The following is a 22,907-nucleotide window of genomic DNA, read 5'->3' on the forward strand; positions in this document are numbered from 1 at the left end:
TATATTTGACGTACAACGTTATAGTGAGGTAACTCAGCTCTTTCTTGAACCAAATAAATGGCTGTGACTGAAACACTACTGCCACCTAGTGGCAATATGACCTAACAAAGTTTTTAAGGGTGAAGACAGCATTGCAAGATGAATTCAACAAATATTAAGTGTCTACTAGGTGCCATGTATTCCCACCAGATTTGTGTGCTATTAATTTAATAGAAATTAAAGAGAAAATATTAATAAGTTGTTTTTCAGTGTCTTTATGTATTATTAAAAATGGCCTCTTGAAATATAAAATAGAGATAATATACCTACTCTATAGTGCTTTTGGGAGGACTAAACGAGGTAATCTGTGTAAAGTGCTTAACACAGAGCCTAGCATACGATGAGAGCTCAGGAAATGAGGCGGAGATTCCAGCAGAAAGAGGCTCTCTACTTCACAGCTCCACCCTCGACTCCGATGATCTAACTCTAAGTTCTAGAAAAAAAATTTACTGATTGGCTACAGCTGCCATTCAGGCTTGGGCAGCTGTGAAGACAGAACTTCTCAGAAAATATTTTATTTGGAATATGGAAATTAAGCTTCAACAACGTATTTTCATGTATTTTTTAAATGAAGAAACCAAAACTGAACTTTTGATTTTATTTCCAAAGTTTGTCCTTTCCTGTGGAGACACGGTGGACTGGCTATCCTAAAGCCATTCACAAGCCCCCTCTCCCCTGCCTTCCTCTAGCATTGAGGCAGGACAGCTGTTAGTGATCAAGGTCTGGAGCCTCCCTTGCTGCGACGACCCGGCACAGTCTTCCCTTAGTTTCCACAGGCCCTCTCCTCTGCTTGGATCACTCCTCCTTCCTCCTGTTCACGGCAAGCTCCATCTCCTTCTTCGGTCTCAGCCTGGATAACCTGTTCCTACACAGGCCTTCCCTGATCCACCTCTCTTAAGCAGCAAATCTGATATTTTCTGTCTCAGGACATGTTACCTTCACAGTATTTGTTATACTTTGCATATATTCATTTAATTGTGTTTGCTGGTGTCTGCTTCCTCCTTAGACTGTGAGTTCCAAGAAGGCAGGGCACATGGCTGTCTTGTTTACTACTGCCCCCAGGCCTAATATACCATGTGCTTGGCACACAGTAACTCCTCAATAAATATTTGGATGAACAAATAACTGAAAGAAATAGGTTAATTTGTGCTAAGGGTATACGTTATTTTTGTGGTTTAATCTGCTTCAAGGGATTTTTGAAAGAATTGGGAGATAATGTACATAAAACACCTAGCAAAAGGTGTGCAGCAGAATAGGTATGCAATATTTCACATTTGACTATACCTAGATTCCTGATCTTGGCATGCAAAGCCTCCTGTCAGGTAGCTTCACCATGCCCATTCATTTTTCTTTCTCATTATTCAACTTAGACTCTTCCTTCCAGCCAGTGTGATCTTTTCCCATACTATACTAGTTTCCAATTCTGTATCCCCTTTCATGCTATTTTCATTCAATAACATACTTCCCAACTCTTAGAAATCCAAGATACCTTATGCTCTCGTAGGGTTAAATTTTACATTAAGATATTCCACAAAATGTTTCTTATTAACTTGACCCACAATTCTCCTGGTTGGTAAAAATCATATAGTACTATACCTGAATCCATCACCTGGTATATTTCCAGGACCCTATCTTAACCTATCACTTGATACATTGGCTTATATTTTCCTCTAGTCATTCTAATTTCTTTTGAAACCCCGATTTAATTTAGGTATTAGCGTTATTAGACACAATTTAAATAATTCCTTGTGGATTCATTTTTATAATAAATGGGCTTGAAGAACCAAATTATAGGTTATATTCCTTGATCTAATACATAGTCTACATAAACGTCTAATTTCTGCATGTCGCCCCAGTCCCAAATGTTAATTTTCAACAATTACTTCTATGGGAAATTCATTTTGTACGAAAGTGATAAATAGGAGAAAATATCCAACTCTGACACAGATTCCTTCATTACTATATAGTAAATTTTATCTATAGTTTGCTGTAAGCTATAAGTTTCAGAAGCTATAACAGACTAATTAAACTTAAAATTGTAACTGAGATTACTAAGTATTTATTAAAAATGTTTCATACCTCTGTCCAGAGACCCATATGGAGATTTTCCCATGGATACTCTTTTTCCCTTGGGGCTGCTCTAAGTAGGTGAGCACTAAATGTTGCCACTTGCTTGGGAGGAAAATATTCTTCTGTGATTCCGCCTGTGCTAGTAAAACAGCTTTCATATCATCGTTGGAATCCATGCACACACTACACAAAAAGAGAAAAGACATAGGCTGAAAATATAAATTTCTGGTCTCAGTTTTTTACACATGTATAACTATAATTCTAAATATTTAAGTGAGATTAAAAATCAGTTCTATTTTTAAACTAACTTGAAGAGTCAGTAGGTAAAACAAAGGTTTTACACCATAATCTGCTTAGTTATTTTATTCTATTTCGACCTCAATTCATGAACTAAAATAGATTGGCTCATTTGCTGCTGTTAATAATTTAGGCAATAATTTTCAGAATTCAATTTACAAAAAATATTTTATTATTACTATTTATATAGTCATTGCCCTTTTAGAAATTACAATGTAATATTTGGTTCATACAAAAATTAATACACACTGTACCTAAATGTCTAAATGCCAGCATATACTGGAGGTCTAACCCACTTTGAGGAATTACTGAGAGAATTAGGATATAATGTATATAAAGTACTTAGCAACCTTCATAACATTTATAAAGCATTTATTCCTAAATAACATATTGTTTGCTTAGTGTTAAGTTTTATAAAAACAGTATCATACTATTCATACTCAATACAAATAAAAGACTTGTATCTATTCTAGTTAACAAAGGGGATATAGGAAAAAAGGACAAGATGGCAAGGAGAATCTGAGCTTCTTAGACAACGGCTGTTAAATATATAATCTGCATGGAAAACAGCTGTCTGATAATAACATTTTAAGATCATTGTAATATGATAGAATACTTCCATAGACAAGACTTCAGAAAGTATTTGGTCTAAAATCTAATTGAGAATTAACATAATCTACTTTAGAGTTTAACTATAGCTTTTGGATAGAATAATAAACTATTACAAAGGTGATATTAATAACTGTTAGAATGTATCTTCTTTAACAAAATTTTTCTGTTTTGCTATAGTTATCTTCATTAGCAGATTTCACATTAATGTCTCTTACATAAATTACTTAAATACATGAGCTATTCGTAGGGGGTTAAAGATAATCAATACCGAAAAATAAAAGTGCCATTGTGGGGATCAGCCCACACTTGGATCATCAATGCTTTGGATCCCAATGAAATCATATGAATACAACCTTCTTCTATGAGTCTTTCACCATGATTTATGTGTTCTGCACCTTCCGGTCTGTTGTTCTCTGTGATAAAAAGACGTGAGAATGATCAGTAAAACATTTGAAAAAAATTGTGGGAAAAGTAAATTTAAAAGAATATAAAGCATGGTTGTTCATTTGTAATAAATTATTTACTCAGAATGTCTAAACCTGACCTGTTCAAACAACAGTATTTCCAAAGTTTGTTAACTCCAAAAAAGCACAGAGTGAAAACAGTTATTGTGTGCTTTAAGTCATTAAATGTTTCAAAATATACGATAACCGAGGGCTAACTGCAGGATGAACAAACTGCTGTGATGTCACTGTGGTGATCTGTTACAATCTGTGCCACGATTCTTTTATCAATTAGATGGGCCATTGTGACATCATGGACCCCTGCCCAGGCAGTACATGCCATTGTCACATGCTTCACACTACCAAAAGTCACCCTATAATTATTACGATAGCATCTTTTTAAAAAAACTTATCATATTAAAATTCCTTTTAGAAAAACTGTGGTGTTTCTAAACTGTATTCCTTTAGACTCCCTGATTAGTAATCTTTGAATGTAATTGTTAAGTAATTCTGAAACTCTAAAATGTTTCCCTAAGGCAAGCTAAGGTAAGTGCTATATGTTTTGGGCTATCTGGTTATTCATCCTGATAGATCATCTTTTTCTTTCTCATCACTTAAAACCTAGCACTACCTATAAATGTAAGGAAGAGCTGAATCCTCAAGCCATCTATGCTCCCTATTACTACAATGCATGACTTTATGTAAAGCTATGTTAATTAAATGTACCAAAATATAAAATGCATGTCCAAAGGCTCAAACTTTTACAGAAGATGAGCACTAACAATTATTAGACTGCATTTATATTAGGTGCCATTTTTCAATAGGTATAATCACTACCAATTTTTAAGAATACTCCCCCTAGCAAAGATAATAGTCTTAAAAATAAAGAGTTAAATTCACTGATTTTTTTTTGAGGAAGATTAGCCCTGAGCTAACATCTGCCTCCAATCCTCCTCTTTTTTGCTGAGGAAGACTGGCCCTGAGCTAACATCCGTGCCCATCTTCCTCTACATGGGATGCCTGCCACAGCATGGCTTGACAAGTGGTGCATAGGTCTGTACCCTGGATCTAAACCGGCCAACCCTGGGCTGCCGAAGCAGAATGTGCGAACTTAATCCTGTGCCACCAGGCTGGCCCCAATTCATTGATTATTTTGAGGACTATTGCCCAAGATATAAGATGTATAGAGAACTCATATCTGATGTGATATTAAAAAATGTTCCTGTATCAAATCTGCACTTGCACAAATAAAAGACTAGAAGAAAAACCAGGGTGTACCCAGGAACGATAGAGTGAGAAAATATATTACAAATATATTTACAATAATTTAAAAATAATATTTATAAGTAATTCAATGCTCACAACAATCTTATGAGGTAAACATTATTCCCATTTTGAGGGTGACAGAATTGAAGTGCTGAGAGGTTAAATAACTTGCTCAATGGCACACGGTTCAGCAGCAAAGGATGTGTTATCACTGTAGTATTTTCTTCATTGCGCTTCAAAATTTTCTTACTGTATACTATTTTAAATGTTCTTTTAAAATGTAAAATATGCAAAATTCTCTTTCTAAAATTTCTTTTTTTTTTTTTAAGATTAGCACCTGAGCTAACAACTGTTGCCAATCTTTTTTACCCCCCTGCTTTTTTCTTCCCAAATCCCCCCACTACATAGCTGTATATTTTAGTTGTGGGTCCTTCTAGTTGTGGCATGTGGGACGCCACCTCAGCATGGCCTGATGAGCAGTGCCATGTCTGCACCTAGGATCCAAATCAGCGAAACCCTGGCCCGCTGAAGTGGAGCGCATGAACTTAACCACTCGGTCATGGGGCCAGCCCCTAAAATATGTTTTCTAAGACATCTTTACAATAAAAATTTAAATAAATTTTTCCCAATACTTACTTTTCTCAGGTCATTGTGTATATTTATTCATTTTATAATAAATTATTTACATTGGGATTGCCCCCACTTAAAATATGACAAGGGAATCTGCACAGTTTATAGTGTAGTAGTGACAATTAAGCTCTGGAATTAAATATGGGTGGGTTGAAATCCCTTTCCATCACTTATCAGCTATACAAATTGGTCATGCTGCTTAACTTTATCTGCAAATATGAACAGTATAAACAATTACCCTTCCTGAATTGTCGTGAAGATTAAAAATGTATATAGAAAGAGCTTAGCAAAGTGAGGCACACATAGAAAGCACTCAATGTACATTAGATAGCATCATCATCTATAATATCACATGTATATTGTTTCAGAATTATCAATTCTTAGGTGGCAAAATTTACTTCACAAAAGAAAATGCTATAACTACCTAAAACATTACAAATTATCTGTTAAGAGTTTTTAAAAGTTGGCCTCCTAGACTAACCCATAAAAGTACATAAGTATGCTATGCTAATAACATGGAAAAGTGTCTATGGAAAAGTGACCTCAGAGCCACAATTGTGGCTATCTGGTGACATTTCCCACCCTTCAGTCTTGACAGTGTCATTAAGGATTTTCCTTTCCATCTATACGTCAGTGGTACAGGACCTCCCTCAGAAATCAGAACCAGTAAAGGCCTAGTGTCCTAAAGCAGAGGCTCCTGCAGGGTGGGTAAGATTTGTGGGATGAAGAACTATTGAGGCCAGCACGTCCATATAAGCATAAATCCCTACACATCTGTCTCGTCTAGTCATTTCATTCATCCCACAGACCCTGAGAATTAGCCTACCTGCTTCACTTCCCACCACCATAAACCACTTTTTAAGGAACAGGTTCCTTCTGCCTCAGTCACATGAGAACAAGATGCAGGTTCATTGCAGCATAACAGCAATTCGATCCATTGTAGAAAGGACTGGAATGAAATTTATTCTAACTTTGGAGAATGGCTGATGCATTTAAACATTCTGTGACAGAGACTAGGAGAGGGGCACTGAGGTGAGATACAGCATGAGAAGGAGAGCTTGAACTAAAAGAGAGAAAGGAGGTGAAATGGGGACTGACTAATAGGGGCTGGGAAATAGGTAGAAGAAGGATGGAAAGTGGTTATAGGGTTTTAGCCTTTCCTTTCCTAACATCAGGAGCCACCCTAATCCAGTAGTTGGACCAGGAAAGAAGCAAGAAATGGGACTGGTGACCTTCACAGTAGTTGTATATATGGTGGTTCCCCCTGTCCTCCACCAATACATACACACATGAGGCAAAAGTACAGAAGAAAATGGAGTTTGCAAGGTTATCTCACAACTCAGCCTTTGGTAAGTCAGGACCTGCCATTACTAGGCATTTAAGGTGGAAGAACATGTTAAGAGTAAGTTAGAACATTGCTATATTGTTACTGCTCAACCAAAATTGCCATGTGAGAAAGCTTAGTGTAACAGGTAACGCTGTCATCATACCTGTTCCATCAAAACTACTATCTTGTAAAATTAATGATTTGTTTCTTTTCTTTATCTTCTTTCCCCTTTCTGTGGTACCCTCTGCTTCATGGATACACTCCACATTAAACCACAGTGAGACGCTGAAACCTTCCGACAGGTGTGGCCAGCAGTTTTGTCCCAGCAACGGCAAGTGGACTGGAGCTATGTGCCAGGAGGAAAGCAGCTGCTGGGGGAAACCTTCGCTGTCAGCCTCTTTCTTGCTCCGTGACACTCGTGCTCTTCTCAATAAGCCCAGGGCCTTACTGTTTAGAATTCTAGGACACTTCTGCGATGAAACACCATTGCTTAAACTGGGAGTATGCAGCAAAGGGAAGGTTAGATACTGCAAAGGGCTCATAGTAATATCACTTTCAACAATTTTCAGAAGACCCAGAAGAAGAATTTCCTAGAGAAAAAGAGAAACAAATAAAACTTTCCAATCATGTTATAAGACACATAATAATCTTGAAATTCAGGTATTAAATAAAAATACAAACATACTCATATACATTATTAGCATTCCCATTTAAATACCTTCCTATCTATGACATCATTAAATTCTCATTTTTTGTGTAGTTAAGATAAAATATGAAACAGAGATTTCATTCTTAAAATATGTAATTCCTTCTGGTTAATTTGTTTTAGATTTAAATGCTTTTATGGTATAAACCTAAAAGTTATGAGTTGGTTTTAAGCATTAGAAATTAAATACAATAATTATACCAGGAATAATTTCTACCAAAGAAAGATGCTTATTTCCATGTAGACTCTAATTGTTTCTCTCTTTTTTTTTTTTTTCAGATCGGCACCTGAGCTAACAACTGTTGCCAATCTTTTTTTTTCCTGCTTTTTCTCCCCAAATCCCCCCAGTACATAGTTGTATATTCTAGTTGTGGGTCCTTCCAGTTGTGGCATGTGGGATGCCACCTCAGCATGGCCTGATGAGCGGTGCAATGTCCGCGCCCAGGATCCAAACCAGTGGAAACCCTGGGCCGCTGAAGCGGAGTGTGCAAACTTAACCACTCGGCCACGGGCCAGCCCCTCAATTATTGTTAAGTGAAGGATAGAACCAGAGACTTTATAAATTCTCCAAATTTCTAAATGATATTTATAGCGTGTTTGGCTTGATAAAATTGAGTGCTCAATTACTTTCCAACTTATTTTACGTCTTTTCTCTAATCAAATAAATTTTCTTTCATCCGTGTTTGGCAAACTAAAATAAGGTTTTTAGGTTTTATTTATAATTACAAGGTTTTGGTTAAACTGAAATGCACAATGTACAGAAAAGATGAGAGAAAACAAGCATTTAATTAAAGGGAAAAGCAATGATAAGACAAGTAAATAGAAAAGATGAACCTAGTACAATGCCCTACTCATGCATAAAATAACATCTAACACTATGACAATGAGAAATACACCCAGAAGAAGTAATCCATTCCATAATTATACAGTCATTTCTCAATTGTCCACACAAGTGGTTTTTAACCTTGTGTTCCTCAGAGCTCCCTCAGGGTCCACACACCTGGAGTGGGTGGTGAAATGGGTAGGGCTAGGAACATCCAATCTTGCTTCAAAAAAGTACCTCCAAGGTTTTGTTTTATTTGCTTATGCTTCTCGTCTATATTTCATTATAAAAATAGGTTTTTCAGCAAAGAACAGTCTGCAAGTCTGTTAAGCTACGTCAGTGGAAAGGAAAAGTGATAGAAGATAACTGAAGAGTGGATAATAATTTTCCCCCAAAAAAGATAATCCTCAAAATGGTTATCATTACTCATAATTAAGTTTTCTTTAGTAATCAAAATTATTTAGCATTTCTTAAGCACAAAGACTGGGGTTGGGATGGGGTAAGGGACTATGATCCCAGTGATATACCTGGTTGGCCAAAATAGAAATGAAATGGTTAAAATATATGCAAGTAATAAAATAGAGAAATTCAGACATTACATGGAACTGACTGTATAATTACCACAAGAAAAGAGAGATCTTAGTGCTTTCCAAATAATTAAAAAAAAATTCTATTAGGTATCAGTGAAAAAAATGTTAAATTATATTTACTGTACAAGGAGATTTCTCCAGAAATATTCTCAAAAGAAGGGTTAGCTCTTCTGAACATGTTCTTGAACTCATCAGAGATACCAAAAGATCCACCAATACTCTCTGGCATACTAAATTAAAGAAAGATAGAGGGGGAAAATTAAAGCCAGCACACACTTAATTAAAGGAACTGAATAAGCAATTTCACTGAAAAAGATCAAATACTGTTGTCAATCTTAAATGGATTATAAACAATCTAATAATCCAAAAATTTGCTCAAGAAATAGCAATAGAATTAAATGCACACCAACCAACCAACTGACAAAAACACTTTTCTTAAAGATTGGTTAACTCCAAGTAAAACAAAGGTACTATTAAAAGAAGCATAAATTTATACAGCATACATTAAACAAGTTGACACTGTTAGGTACCATAAAATAGTTTGCTACCTTCTTATCTTGAACTATCACTTTCTAAATACAACTATCACTTGCTATATAGAAAATTCGATGATGTAAATAAAAGTAGAAATACTAAAAATTAGGAAAATACTTAAATATCACAAAGAATTAGGTTGAACATTTTCTTTACTCCATCATGGGGGTGAGCATAAAATACAATCAGTGGTACACAATTCAGAGAACTTTTTAGAGTAAAATAATAACTAACATTTGTAGCACACATTACAGTATTCAAAGTATATTTACATGCATTATCTCAGTCGATCCTCACAAAAACAACTCTTAAAATTAAATATTATCTCCATTTTAGACATGACAAAAACCACCCTGATTTGAAACCCGAAAACAGAAGCCATGTTTAAGAAACATATTTTGTAGAAGCAGTGAACTGATGCAGTAGTGTAACAGTAGGTGTATGTGGAAAGAAACTGGCAACAAGACTAGAAGATAGCATGAACTTTATCCTGCAAATAACATGAATCCACTGAAGGTTTTAGAGTAAGAAGGTAATATGATCAGAGTAAAGTGTATGTACTTAGATTTTTTTTTCAGTTCAAAACTCAGAGGTTCCAGTTCAAAATGAGGGAATTGAGACATATATACGTATATATATTTGCCTTTGTCTACTAATGAAAACTCACTGAACTAAAAGTACAGAATTACAAAAAGGCAGAAACACATAGCAAAAAAAGTGGGGGAGGCAGTGGGCATTGGGGGCACATCAAGTGAGAGATTTAAAAATATCTCTCGAAGGGGCCGGCCCAGTGGCATAGGGGTTAAGTTTGCACGTTCCACTTTGGCGGCCCGGGGTTCACTGGTTTGGATCCCGGGGGTGGACCTATGCACCGCTTGTCAAGCCATGCTGTGGTAGGCATCCCACATATGAAGTAGAGGAAGATGGGTACGGATGTTAGCTCAGGGCCAGCCTTCCTCAGCAAAAAGAGGAGGATTGGTGGCAGATGTTAGCTCAAGGCTAATCTTCCTCAAAAAAAAAAGGGGGGGGGGGAGGTCCGGCCCCATGGCCGAGTAGTTAAGTTCTCATGCTCTGCTTCGGTGGCCCAGGGTTTCACCAGTTCGGATCCTGGGTGCGGACATCACACCGCTCATCAAGCCATGCTGAGGCGGCATCCCACATGCCACAATAGAAGGACCCACAACTAGAAATACATAACTATGTACCAGGGGGCTTTGGGGAGAAAAAGGAAAAATAAAATCTTTAAAAAAAAAAAGGATAATGGAATAGAATTTCTCAGAGCTAAGCTGAAAATAAGTCCTCAGATCCAAAGGGTCCACTAAGTGTCTAGAACAATAAATAAAAATATACTCATGCAATAAATAAGTAAATGGGGGAGAAGGGGAAGCTTTTTCTTACAGTACAATCCCAATTAATAAATGTAGAAGGAAAGATGGAAACAGAAAAATCACAATTTGGCAACACTACACTATTAACTGTTTCAGTCAAAAATCACAAAAGGATGCTAAAATTAGTGGGTTAAAGTATGATGAGAAAAGAGAGATTTACATAGCCTCAAGTTATCTCCCCACAAGACACTTATTATAAAGAGAAAATAGTAATGTTACAATAGAGAAACCTAGCAAGACACCACCTTGACCAAGTGATCAAAGTCAACATCACCAGTAATAAGATACAGATATCATGAACCCCTAGAGATGATGCACTGAGAAAGGCACAACATCACTTCTGAGGTATGCCTGCCCCAAATGTATAACTCGAATTTAATCATGAGGAAGTATCCAAGAAACCCAAATTAATGCTTTGTGCATGTTAGCCTTAATTCTCCAACTAATATTTAAGTTTCTCCAACTAAACTCTAGGTTTCTACCTATTACATATAATATGATCATATTACATATTCATTATGAACTTCTCAAATGTCTGTGAAAGTACAGAGTAGAGAGTAGGTCCTCAATCAAAATCTGATAAAGCACCAGTGAAGTGTTTGGACTGGGTTACAGGCCTTGCAATGCCACTTCTACATATATGACCCTGAACAACTCACTCAATCCCTTAGAAACTAGAGTTTCGACTCTATAAAATCAAGATACTTATACTATGTCTATTGCAGTGGGTGGTTCTGAGGAACAAAAGAGATCATGCATATAAAGCTACTTTTGAAACCACAGAGTACTATGCCAATGGAAGCCATTATCAACTCTTCATTTCACATAACAACAAAATAATTTCAAAGCTATTGTTTAAAACTAACCAAGTTTCAACGCACCTTGAAAATCGGAATCGGCCTGTGTTAAAATACTCAAGAACCCTCCTAAAAGATTTTTCACAGTTCCCTGAAGATTAAAAAGCAAAACACAGGAAATTAAATCTTACTTCATGAAAGCATGAAGTAACTATAACGAAATAATAAATTATTTGATAGTCTACTTATATACACATATATTTAAAAATAACTGGAAAGAATGCTATGTGAAGGATTACACATAATTTTCATTGTCTTTTTCATACAGTTTTTATTTTCTGATTTTTCAAAACAATGATGATATACGAAAATTAAATGCAATTTAAAAAATATTACCCATTCTCAGAAATATACTTAATTCATATTAGTTAACCAATGACAACATTAATTTTTTATGTTACTTTAGAGAACTATGGAATTAGATTTTTAGAATACCACTTACAGGTAAAAACATACCTAAGGATTATAAAAGATAAGTAATCATCTCAAATAATTTTCAGATAAGTTGGGTTATAAATAAGGAGACGAGTATTGGGGCATGAGTGTGATAAATATTGATCACATATAACTAAATGCATCTTTTACCTGTTGCATAAGTAGAAAAATATTCTTTTCTTTCTGCCTGATGATTTTCAAAAAACTCTCAAATACATGGGCAAGCACATCAAGTTTGGCTTTACTAGTAGAAAGCAAATTTAATTGCAGCATGCAAATCTCGGGATATATCATTTCCCCTTGAGAGGGATTTTCAAGTAAGTCATTTGGACTGCTTGATGCACTCAAACCTTCTGCTTCAGGGTTTAAGTCTACCTCTGAAAGGGGAAAAGAAAGGATTATTTTTATTCCCTCAACACTAATAAATATTTCAAATCTCATTTATCACTTAGGAGATCTAGTGGCAAAAGTGGTATTCATACGAAGATGCCCACAAAACCTTTTCCTACAACATGACTTTTGATTACAAGGTGTATCCTGAATAATCAAGTCATATGGATATTTTGAAGATAAATGAGTAGCCTTAAAAGTAATTTTGATCTTCAATGGAACTACAAATATTATCAACAGTAATTTTTATAGACATGTGATACAGATATTACATATTCCTCTGACATAACTGGAAAAAAAATACTATCCCAAACTTTCTAACCCCAAAATACCTAAAATCACAGGTTAGTTCATTTGCCTGCCCATAAATCTGTGAAAATGGTAGTCTTGGCTATTGTTTGGATGAATTCTCTGCTTTGTCTTCTTCATAAGTGAGAAAATGACAGTGTCTCAATGAATATTACATTTTGGAAAATTTAATGGATATGCTCCTGAAAGAGATTGCTATGCTCTTAAAAAATGTTCAGATAGTAAGAAAATTATAAATTTCTACCTAGACCAGAATTCTTTAAATTAAGATCTAGTTATCAAACTTATAAAAAAGGAATAAAACAGTCATTATAAAATGTCTGTACTATGATAAAACAAACACCATTAAACCAATATTTTTTCAAAAAGGACTGGCTCAGAGGGTAGGGGGAGGGGGAATTGGAGGAAGACGGTCAAAAGGTACGAACTTCCAGTTATGAGATAAATAAGTACTAGGGATGTAGTGTACAACATGATGACTACAGCTAACACTGCTGTATGATATACAGGAGAGCTGTTAACAGAGTAGATCCTAAGAGTTCTCATCACAAGGAAAACATTTTTTTCTTTTTATTTTATCTACATGAGATGATGAATGTTAACTAAACCTACTGTGATGATCATTTCACAATATACGTAAGTTAGACTGTCATGCTGTACATCTTAAACTTATACAGTGACATACGTCAATTATTTCTCAATGAAACTGGAAACAAACAAAAAGTTTAATAAACCAAATAAGCTATATGAATATATACGTGTGTGTATATATGTGTGCATACATATACATACACATTCTTTCAATTTGTGGCTGTTCTTTTGTTCTTTTCATTCTCTTCATAGTTAAAACAAAAACCCTGCTATGAGTCCATCAAGCCCTTTAAGTAGAACATCTGTGACTATTCCCACTCACTTGATGGGAAAGAGAAAATAAGTTTTAAACCCAGAGACAAAGGATCATGTGCGATGGAGCTCTATTCTGAGGACAAGTCGGGCCATGGTGAACTAAGAGGAAATCTACGCTGCAGGACCCTTGGATGTCAGCAAGATGTCTGCATTCCTTATATTATTTAATCTTTAAAATAAACTGCCTGAAAAGCTCTTCCTGTCAATGTTTGTCTGGAGAGATCTTTTTTATTTAGGCCTCAATGTAAATGTAACCTTGTCAGAGAGGCCTTCCCTGACCACCTAATCACTATCACATCACCCTGTTTTATTTCTTCACACTGTTTATTTCTGATACTCCTTGTTTGTCTTTTCTACTAGAATATATATAAGAGCAGGGACTTTCTCCACCCTGTATTCTAAGCCACTCAGTCAATGTCTGTGATAACAAAACATATCTCATTGTTTTAAATTGAATACACAAATGCCAGAATTTGTTGTGAAGATCAAATAAAATGATGATGCAATGTGCTTTTTAAATTGTAAGGCAATAAAAATTCTAAACTGGTATTATTATGAACCATTTTGCTAATTAACAACCTGACTTGCAAATCCAATCACTTCAGTGACATTTTACCATCATCCCGGATTTCACTATCCTCAGGATTGCTTTCACTATCTGCTTCATAACCTTCTTCTTCAACCAAAAGTTTAAAACTACAACACTGAGAATCCTCAGCTTCTTCTGAAAAATCACCAGGTTGGGATGATAACTCTTCTTCCGATTGATGACTCTATAAGATCAGTGTAATTAAAAGGCAAAAGTTGTAACATTTGCTCATTTTTAGTAACAGAATATTTATTACTCAAAAGTCATTTTAAGGACAGCTTCAGTATTTTCTTTGAGAAAAAAATCTTAGGAATCAATATTAACCATTATAAATTATGAAATTCATGCAGCAAAATTTTCCAGAATCTCTCAGATAACTTTATTAATTCTTCACAAAAGAGAGTCTCTAACAGATTAAGCTACAGGTCATTTCAGTTTCACTGAAAAATAAGTCTAAGAAATTTCATTCTAGTTATATAATAGGAAATGACTAAAAACCACAATGAGGTGGAAATATACTTCTTGCAACTTAATGGTAGTAAATATAAATTAGTTTTACTCATTAGTTCATAAAAAAAGATTTTTTCATAGGATTTTTATAAATAAAATGTTTCATAAATTAGATAACCAGAGAAGACATGAAAATTTTCCAAAGAGATTAATTTTAAGATTTCAGAACGCAATTGTCTATAAAAGCATCTCAGAAATCAAGAGTTCCAGCATTAACTTCCTGTGTGATATCTTGTGGCATGAAATTTCCTTTTCTTATAAAAATGCTACTAACGTCTTTAGAAAACATTTTCACTTGAAGCTCAGAGTACTTTATCATTGCAACATTAATAAAAGGTAGAATAAAGTAGGTACTTGAACATTTTCTGGTTAACCAATTGACTCAGTAATATGGTGAAGGCCTATTTCAGTAAGTTTTTAAGTTATGACAAATAGTAACATAAAATATTATGGCAAAAGATTATAAAATGTCATATATATGGCTAGACCAAGGAATTAAAAGAGAAATTATATAAAAATAAAGGACAAGTGACAATTAATTAAAGCTAAAAAAGCATGAAAGGAGAGGGAAATGAACTAAAAATGCATCAAAGTTTCAGGAAATAAATTAAAATTGTTCTTTTAGAAAAAAGTTAACTTGAGCAACTAAAAAACTATGATTTGCTATTTTCTATGCAAGTACTAGTCATTTCTATGTTGAGTGATTTAAAATTAAAGTGAGTAGAGAGTTCTGGAAATATTAGCTGCACTAATATAGGATCAGAAAAGATGGCTGAGTCATCACTACCTCTGAATTATCATTTAATTAACTACCAGTTATATGTAATACTTATCAAATAACACATTTCCATCTTACTGGGAGTAATTCTCAGTAAATTTCCAGATTAGATGAAGAAAAGCATGTCATATTGCTCTCCTGCTCTTTATACGATAGGGCACTGAGTAAATATTATCCATCCCAGATGATGGAGATATGACCCATCAAAGTCACCTGACCAATCCTGGCCACATGTTCTAACCACATTCATTAGTGTCCTGGTCCCAACCCACACACTTCTGCCTCTACTAGTCATACCCAAACGACACGACCATATGTGATTCATACCTTCTCAGTCATAGCATCATTATGTTCAAAATCTGCTGAATGATTCCCCAGTGCAACTCGAAGCAGGGCATCAAATAAAGGCTTTGCTAATTCTGTTTCAATCACCTTTGACTGGGAAAGATGGTCCCTCATTTCAAACAATATATTTTCCACAGACAAGTTCTAAGGTAAAATAAAAGAGACTAAGAATATTAATAACATGTTTTAAGAAAATTAAAGTGACAAAATAAATGATAAATTAATATTTACTTAACAAGTAAAAGCCATTTATTTGCAGTTGATATGAAAGTAAAATGACTATAAATATCTAGCTCTTATACAAACATCCTATTTTTATAATCAATTAATAACATTTTCATTTATCAAGTGCTATACTCATTTGGTTTTGAATTTCAATGTATCATAAAAAAATGATTAGCTGAAACTTCAGAGTTTTGATTAACCATCTCTAGATTTTATAAATTCCTTATTCTTAGAGATTCCTTAAGACCTTAAGAAGCACTTACATTCTAATCCTTTTCTCTCCCTCCCTTCTTGACTCCTTCCCTTCTGTCTTTGAAGGGAATTCTTGCTGCTTGCCTATGTCCCTATATTAGGTGATGAGGCCATAAAGATGGATAAGAAACTGACTTCTACCTTAAAGAATTCTCTCAGACCAACATGAGACACAGATACACACAGACCAGATATGATGATGACCATATTAGAGCTATGAACAAAGTACTCTGAGAATAGAAAAGAGAGAAGGTACCTGAGAGACCTGTCAAAAGTGTCCCAGAGGAAGGGTTGTATGAAGTGGACAATGAAGAACAAGTAGGAGACAGCAGGCATAGAAACAGAGGGAGAGAATATGCCAGGCAGAAGAACATGTACAAAAGTACAGAAGTAATGGCAAAGAACGGCATCTTGATGAAGCCGTCAGCTCAGTATAGCTGGTTGCAGCACCGTGAAGGGTGGGAGGAAATGAAGCTAAACAAGGAAGTGAAAGCAAGACTGCGAAGGGCTTTGTATGCTATCGTAAGGAGTGTGGAGTTTAACTGTGAGCAATGTGGAACCATCAAGATGTTTTAGACAAGAGGCAATATGGAGGTTGGAGCTATAGTAGGAGAGCCTGTGGCTGACAGAACAGTTAGGGGTGAGTTAGCAAGGAAAGAAGGGATCTGCCAAATTCAAACTTTCCTTAGAAGCAAGGCCTGAAACTAGGGATTCCTTTTTTGTTGAGAAGTGCTCTCAGAAGAAATTTGTAAAGGTATGACGGAAGCCGAGTATGTCAGGAGGAGAATCCAGGCAAGGATGTGGTTTCAGAATAAATGTCTAGCCCCAGCCTAATTCCATGGCACGCTCTGGAGTCTGAACTGCACCACAGAGATTGCCCCACCCCCCTGGAGCCATATCCATCAGTCAGCGGCCATTAACACCCTTCCCAGGCATCTCTAGATGGGGCATCTCCCATCAGCAAAGGGTAATCCTTGGGAGACGGGTGCAGGTGTGAGTCCTTAGCAGACCTGCAATAGATGGCAGATGGGTACATCAGATGGGTAACAGGGATCTGGGCAAGGCACCAAACAGCACACCACATCAAGATTGTGAAGTTTGAACTTTGAAACACAATATCCTTTATTACTCGTCTGACATTTAATGCATATCTAATGCCTTTCAGGGTTGGTAACTTTGTCACATGTGGGTTTTGCAGTCCAAACTAAACTATAAGCTTCTTGAGGGCAAGAACTGGGTCATGTATCCCTCTGTGTCTTCCACAGTACCTGCTACTGTGCTAGGCATACAGGAGCTTCTCAGAACTTAGACTCTTTGCAACAAGAAAACGACAATAGTATTACGTTAGAAATTTAAAAACATATATATTACACAATAGCTGGATGAAGGACAACTTATTACCTGATCAGGTAACTCCAATTCCATCTTTTGCTGACTAGCTCTGGTGCTATGAAGACAAATGGCCAGAAGGGCTTCCAAAAGTCGTATGCTCTGAAGTGAGGGCTCACTTTCCTTACTCGTAAATATCTTCGCTTCCTCAGAAGCAGCTTTAGTAGTTGAAATTTGTTCCACATTCATGGAAGAAATATGCTGTGACTCTAATTTATGTAAACTCTCAGCACTCTTTTTCAGACTATCCTGTTCTGATGGTGTAGGGTCACTCTTTACAGTCAAAGATAATAAATCTTCCTTCATAGTGACCTCGGATTCAGAAGTTCTGTTTAAATCTTGGATTTCATTTATGTTTATATCTCCTTCCTTTTTCCCTTGTTCCTCTTCACGACTTCTGAATAGTTTCTGTATGATCATAAATATTAATCTATGGCACACTTGGAAACCACCAAGCCTATAAAACTGTTTCTGGAAAACTGGACTTAACATGTAGATCCAACGACACATTAACCAAATATCTGCTGCTTGATGCATCTGTTCGGGAGAAGGTAAGACAAGGCTCTCGGGAGATAAAGATGGCAGCATATGATGCAAAGGCTCACTCGCTGTACTGTCATAGCCAGAAGTATCTTCTGATTCATTGGCTGACTCTCTATCAGATTCTGCTTCTTTACTTACACATAAGAATGCCACACAGAGGAATAGATTTATCATGTTGATATGAACATTCTGGTTAAGCGTCTTCTGTTTCTTTGGACAAGTTTCTTTGAGGCCCGCATAAAATTTGCTAAGACTCTGAGGAGAATCTGAATAAGCTTGCTGGTTATGAAAAGAAGTACCTGCATTTAAAGATGACAACTCCTTCTGTTCAACGTCTATCCCATCAATACCTGGAATTGAAGAATCTTTCTGTTGTTCCCCTAGGCTGATTATCAGAGTTTCAAATGCTTTTAGAGAATGACTTCGAATATCATCTAAGTAATTTAATTCAATTATTTGATTTACTCCATTACAACTTAAAAACAAATCTCTTATTACCCTGTGAGAGGAAAAAAAAACATACAAGAGATTTTACACATAGAAACATCATTTATAAATAGGTACATATACTATTTAAATAAGCCATTGCTGCATGTGGTATATACTAAACACTACCTAATTTAATTCATCAATTATCTGGCTGAAGTTCTTAGTTATATATAAGCAGGATGTCAAGTTACTTCCTAATTCCTTTCACATCCTTCTTCAAATACTGCATGTATGGCTCTGGCAGCATTTGAAAAGAAAGGATGACATGCATCCCAAGTTAAATGAAATAATTCAGGGAAGAATATTTTCCTCCAAATGGCAAATTCTACATAAATTCTAAATGCCACAACCACTGCCATACTTTACGTGGACACTCTGAAAGTAGGCAGGCATTTGTGTGTCCATTTGTTTGTCTATCTGATGGTTCCCTCATGACTTTTTGTTTTAAATCTGCACCTCATAAAGGGAAAGGACTAAACTACAAATCTGAAGATTTTCAGTTCTGTCTCAGGTGAGACCCATGGGTGTGGATCACTGGAATGCTACTAATAACCTTAATATAAGTCATCTCAGCAAAGATCCAGGTTGTCCACAAATATGCCAAGGAATTACAAAACTTTCAATTCAAAGTCAGTTGCTTTTAAACAATGTCACAATATCAGGAATTAAAAAGAAAAATGATTGTAAAGATAATGATGATAGGTTTTATATATTTTTTTAAATGGTGTATATACATTAATTTGAAAGGCCAGACTACCAATCAAAAGCAAGCTTTATTTATAAAATTATTTTTTAGTACCAGACTTGATGATCACAAAATCTGGAAAATCCACTGGTAGAATTCTAAGTAATTTTAATTTTCTTCTTTTTGCTTTTCTGTATTTTCTAGTTTTTCTAAATATAGTGCTTAGGTAATAAACGTAAATATGGTATGTAAAAAATAATAATCTCTTTAATTCCCCTGCCTTGATAAATAATTTCTCATTTTATATATGTGCATATTTTACACAGTTGTAAATAAGTGGACAATATTTTAAATTTTGCATTTTATCCATAAAATATTATAAGCATTTTTTCATGTTCCAACATGATCTTTGTAAACCTTATTTTTAATGGTCAATGATATTCCATTGAGCAAATATAAAATAATTAATTTAACCATGTCCCTGCTGTTGGATATCTGCTATGTCCATTTTTTCTCAGAAATAATTTAAAACTTTACCTTTTTTTCCACTGAGAAATTAAAATCAATGGCTCTACCCTCTCCTCTATAACCACTTCAGTAAAAATAGACAAACAAACAATTAATAAAAATAAATGGTAAAAAAAAATCTGACTTGAGATGGGAGCGCTTTTTGTTGTTAAACTGAAATTAAATCCTAGGAAAGAATAAAATGTAAAGACAGTTACACTACTGACAAGGCCCTGGAGTTATCAGGGTTAGAAGTTCAAATGCATACACTTTAGCACACAGTCAAAAGCACACAATGGGAAAAAAATACCTATATACACGCATGCATACAAACCTTGATTTAAGCAGGGCAGGCAGAGTTTTTAAATAAATCTGAAGCACTTCCTGAGGCAAACACTGGTTATGATGGCTACACACATGAGTTTGTGCTGAAGTATTGCTAAGGTGTTGACAATGATGTGCTAACTCAACTCCTCTTTGGAGCACAGGATTAAATACGTAATTATACAGTTTCCACTGAACAAACACATTGCCTTTCTGGATTAAACTGCAAATGTGATTTGCAATCTGTAGACTATGTAATATGTCCTGTTCAAAAACAAAATTCTGATAAGTCTCTAAGGCATCCCACTTCCACAACAAGGCTTCACATCCACTGCTGGGCAGGATCCCTTGAAACCTGTAAGAAGGACTTGATAAACTGGAGGAAGGTTCAGCATCCCATGAGTTTCCCTGCAGGGTCTCTTCCAATTTGGCTAGTTGATCAGAGTCAATGGTACAGATATTGCAAGCTGCTTTTTTAATTTTCTGTGTTATCTCAGCTCCTCCTAACTGATCCAAAATAAGTTTGTTAAGAATATTCAATATATGCTGCTGAAAATTTTTCAGTGCTGGCAATTTAAAAGCATGGAGCAAAGGAATGATTACAGATTTGGGATCCATACAACAGCATATTCCGATGTTATGAACACCTGATAGAATCTGGACACAAGTGCCCTTCAAGGAAGCCTGCAGAAGTAAGCGTAAGCACTGATGAGCACACACTGCAATACAACAGCACCGCTCAGGGTAATACACATCTCCATCTGCAGTCTCTTCAAATGGGTTCTTAGAAACCTGGTTTTTAAAAGTCGAAACCGGAAGACCCGAGAGATCTCTGTGGTGATGCATAAAGTGAGAATATTCACACCGTCTGTGCCTTTTTCTTGTACACACTGAATGATGAAGTTGCTCTGATTTCACTTTTTTGACAGTGCTCATTATTTTTATCACACTACTTATTAGGGCTTTCAAATGTTCTGAGGCCTCAGTAGGAACTCCATCTCTTAAAACCAGCCATTCCATTTGAAGCACTGTTGTTTCAAATAAATTAAATCCATGATGCTGAATGAATTCCTGAACCAAATCCATGGCTTGACTGAAAAAGAAGGGATTTGAAGCCGCACTTTGAAGACAACAGATCATGATCTGCAGAACTCCTTTCAGAAGCTCAGGTAAAAGAAGAGCTCGATGACGATACTTTGAAAACACAAAACCTTCTTGAACCTCCTGTAGTGTTTTCTTTTGTCTTGGTGCAAAAGCGTCAGGCTGCTTTTCTAGGTAAGTTCTAATTTTTAAAGCTGCTCTAAGCAATTCAGTTAGATTTTTTCTAAGACTTTCTGGCATCATCTCTGCAGTACTAATATCTACTGACATAAGATGCAACACTGTTCGAAAAAGCATCCGTTGAATCAAAGCTACCGGTTCTTCAGTCCAACCTGTAGAAACCATTCGACTGTCCAAATTGTCGCTTAGATTACAGCAGTCCCCAAAGCCTGCTAGGAATTCGGTCAGTGTGGGCACTACACTGGCTGCCAGAGCAGAATTACGATTCAAGGTAATGTCAAACTTACAAACTTTCTCTAATAAAGATAACAAAACATGACATAAGTCAAATGGAGAATTGTTCATGTGACTGATAATAGACAAGGCAGCTGGCTCACTTAAAGTGTCAGAGTTTGATTCCTTTCTTGGAATAATCTCTCTGGAATTTCCCAAAGCCATGGTATCAGGAGGAGTGTGTTCTTCTTTGGTTGATAAGTGGTCAAGTTTAGCTGTAAGGTGGTCTTCTTTAGGAGAGTGTGTTACAAAATGCTGCAGCAGATGGGACCTTTTATGCTTATTCACTGCTATACCTTTGTCATCTGAATTGGCTTCTGAATCTGAGGTGGAGAGCTGTGTCTTTCTTGCATCTCTTATAGAATAGCGATGGGTAATTTTCCGCTGTCGTCTGCTTTTTCGAAAAATGTTTACTTTTGCAGAAACCTGACCAGATGGGGCACTTCCTTCTAAATATAATTTTTCCTGAGCAGATCTTTGTGAACTTGAGATCTTTTCTTTGGTCAGGATTATATCAGCTGAGAATGGTAGATGAAAATCTAATGAAATGAAGAAAGAAAGTTTAGAATATGTTGAAGTATTTTTAAATTCAATTCACATAGGTGATTACCCTCTTATTTATCATCCACTTTAGGAGTTTATCCTCAGTATATTTTTACTGTGGGGCTGATTGCCTGTAGTTATTTGTTATGTCTCTGGGTCACTTCCCCCCACATTTATCCTTCTCACACTAAGTACCAGGTGGCTTTAGTTCAAAGGATTCAAACTGATTTTGAAAACAACTAAGGAGAATAGAATTAGGAAAGTAAATCTGATTTAAAACCATATATTGCATTCTATCATCAACGTAAGAGACTCTTTAGATTATCTGGTATTTAGCATTATTGTTCATACCATTTTACAAATCTCCTCCAATAGTGCCATAATTAAGATAGAGGAGACTTTAGATACTCAAAAATAGTATTTAGTTTATAGTCCTCATACAACTTAAGAACTTTAGAATTTTTCAAAACTATTTCAAAATCTACAGTAGATACCAAATGTTCTCCAAGACTGAGGTTAAAAAAGTTCTTCATTCAAAATATTTACTGAGTG

The 22,907-nt window shown here is 35.6% G+C and overlaps 1 protein-coding gene across 4 annotated transcripts in view; it reads right to left on the reverse strand.

Moving 5' to 3' along the window:
- LYST (lysosomal trafficking regulator) overlaps positions 1–22,907 on the reverse strand; it is a 193,531-nt gene that overhangs the window by 114,821 nt on the left and 55,803 nt on the right. For all 4 annotated transcript variants that reach the window (XM_046651871.1, XM_046651876.1, XM_046651880.1 and 1 more), the window contains exons 5-14: positions 20,269–22,351; positions 17,723–18,752; positions 15,827–15,988; positions 14,239–14,395; positions 12,168–12,394; positions 11,607–11,673; positions 8,924–9,033; positions 6,848–7,274; positions 3,287–3,431; positions 2,119–2,292 (exon numbers count right to left, since the gene is read on the reverse strand). In XM_046651871.1, the coding sequence (XP_046507827.1) occupies positions 2,119–2,292; positions 3,287–3,431; positions 6,848–7,274; positions 8,924–9,033; positions 11,607–11,673; positions 12,168–12,394; positions 14,239–14,395; positions 15,827–15,988; positions 17,723–18,752; positions 20,269–22,351 (4,582 nt within the window). The remainder of the gene's footprint in view (positions 1–2,118; positions 2,293–3,286; positions 3,432–6,847; positions 7,275–8,923; positions 9,034–11,606; positions 11,674–12,167; positions 12,395–14,238; positions 14,396–15,826; positions 15,989–17,722; positions 18,753–20,268; positions 22,352–22,907) is intronic.

The sequence above is a fragment of the Equus quagga genome, chromosome 2 (genome assembly GCF_021613505.1).
Source record: "Equus quagga isolate Etosha38 chromosome 2, UCLA_HA_Equagga_1.0, whole genome shotgun sequence".
NCBI lineage: Eukaryota > Metazoa > Chordata > Mammalia > Perissodactyla > Equidae > Equus > Equus quagga.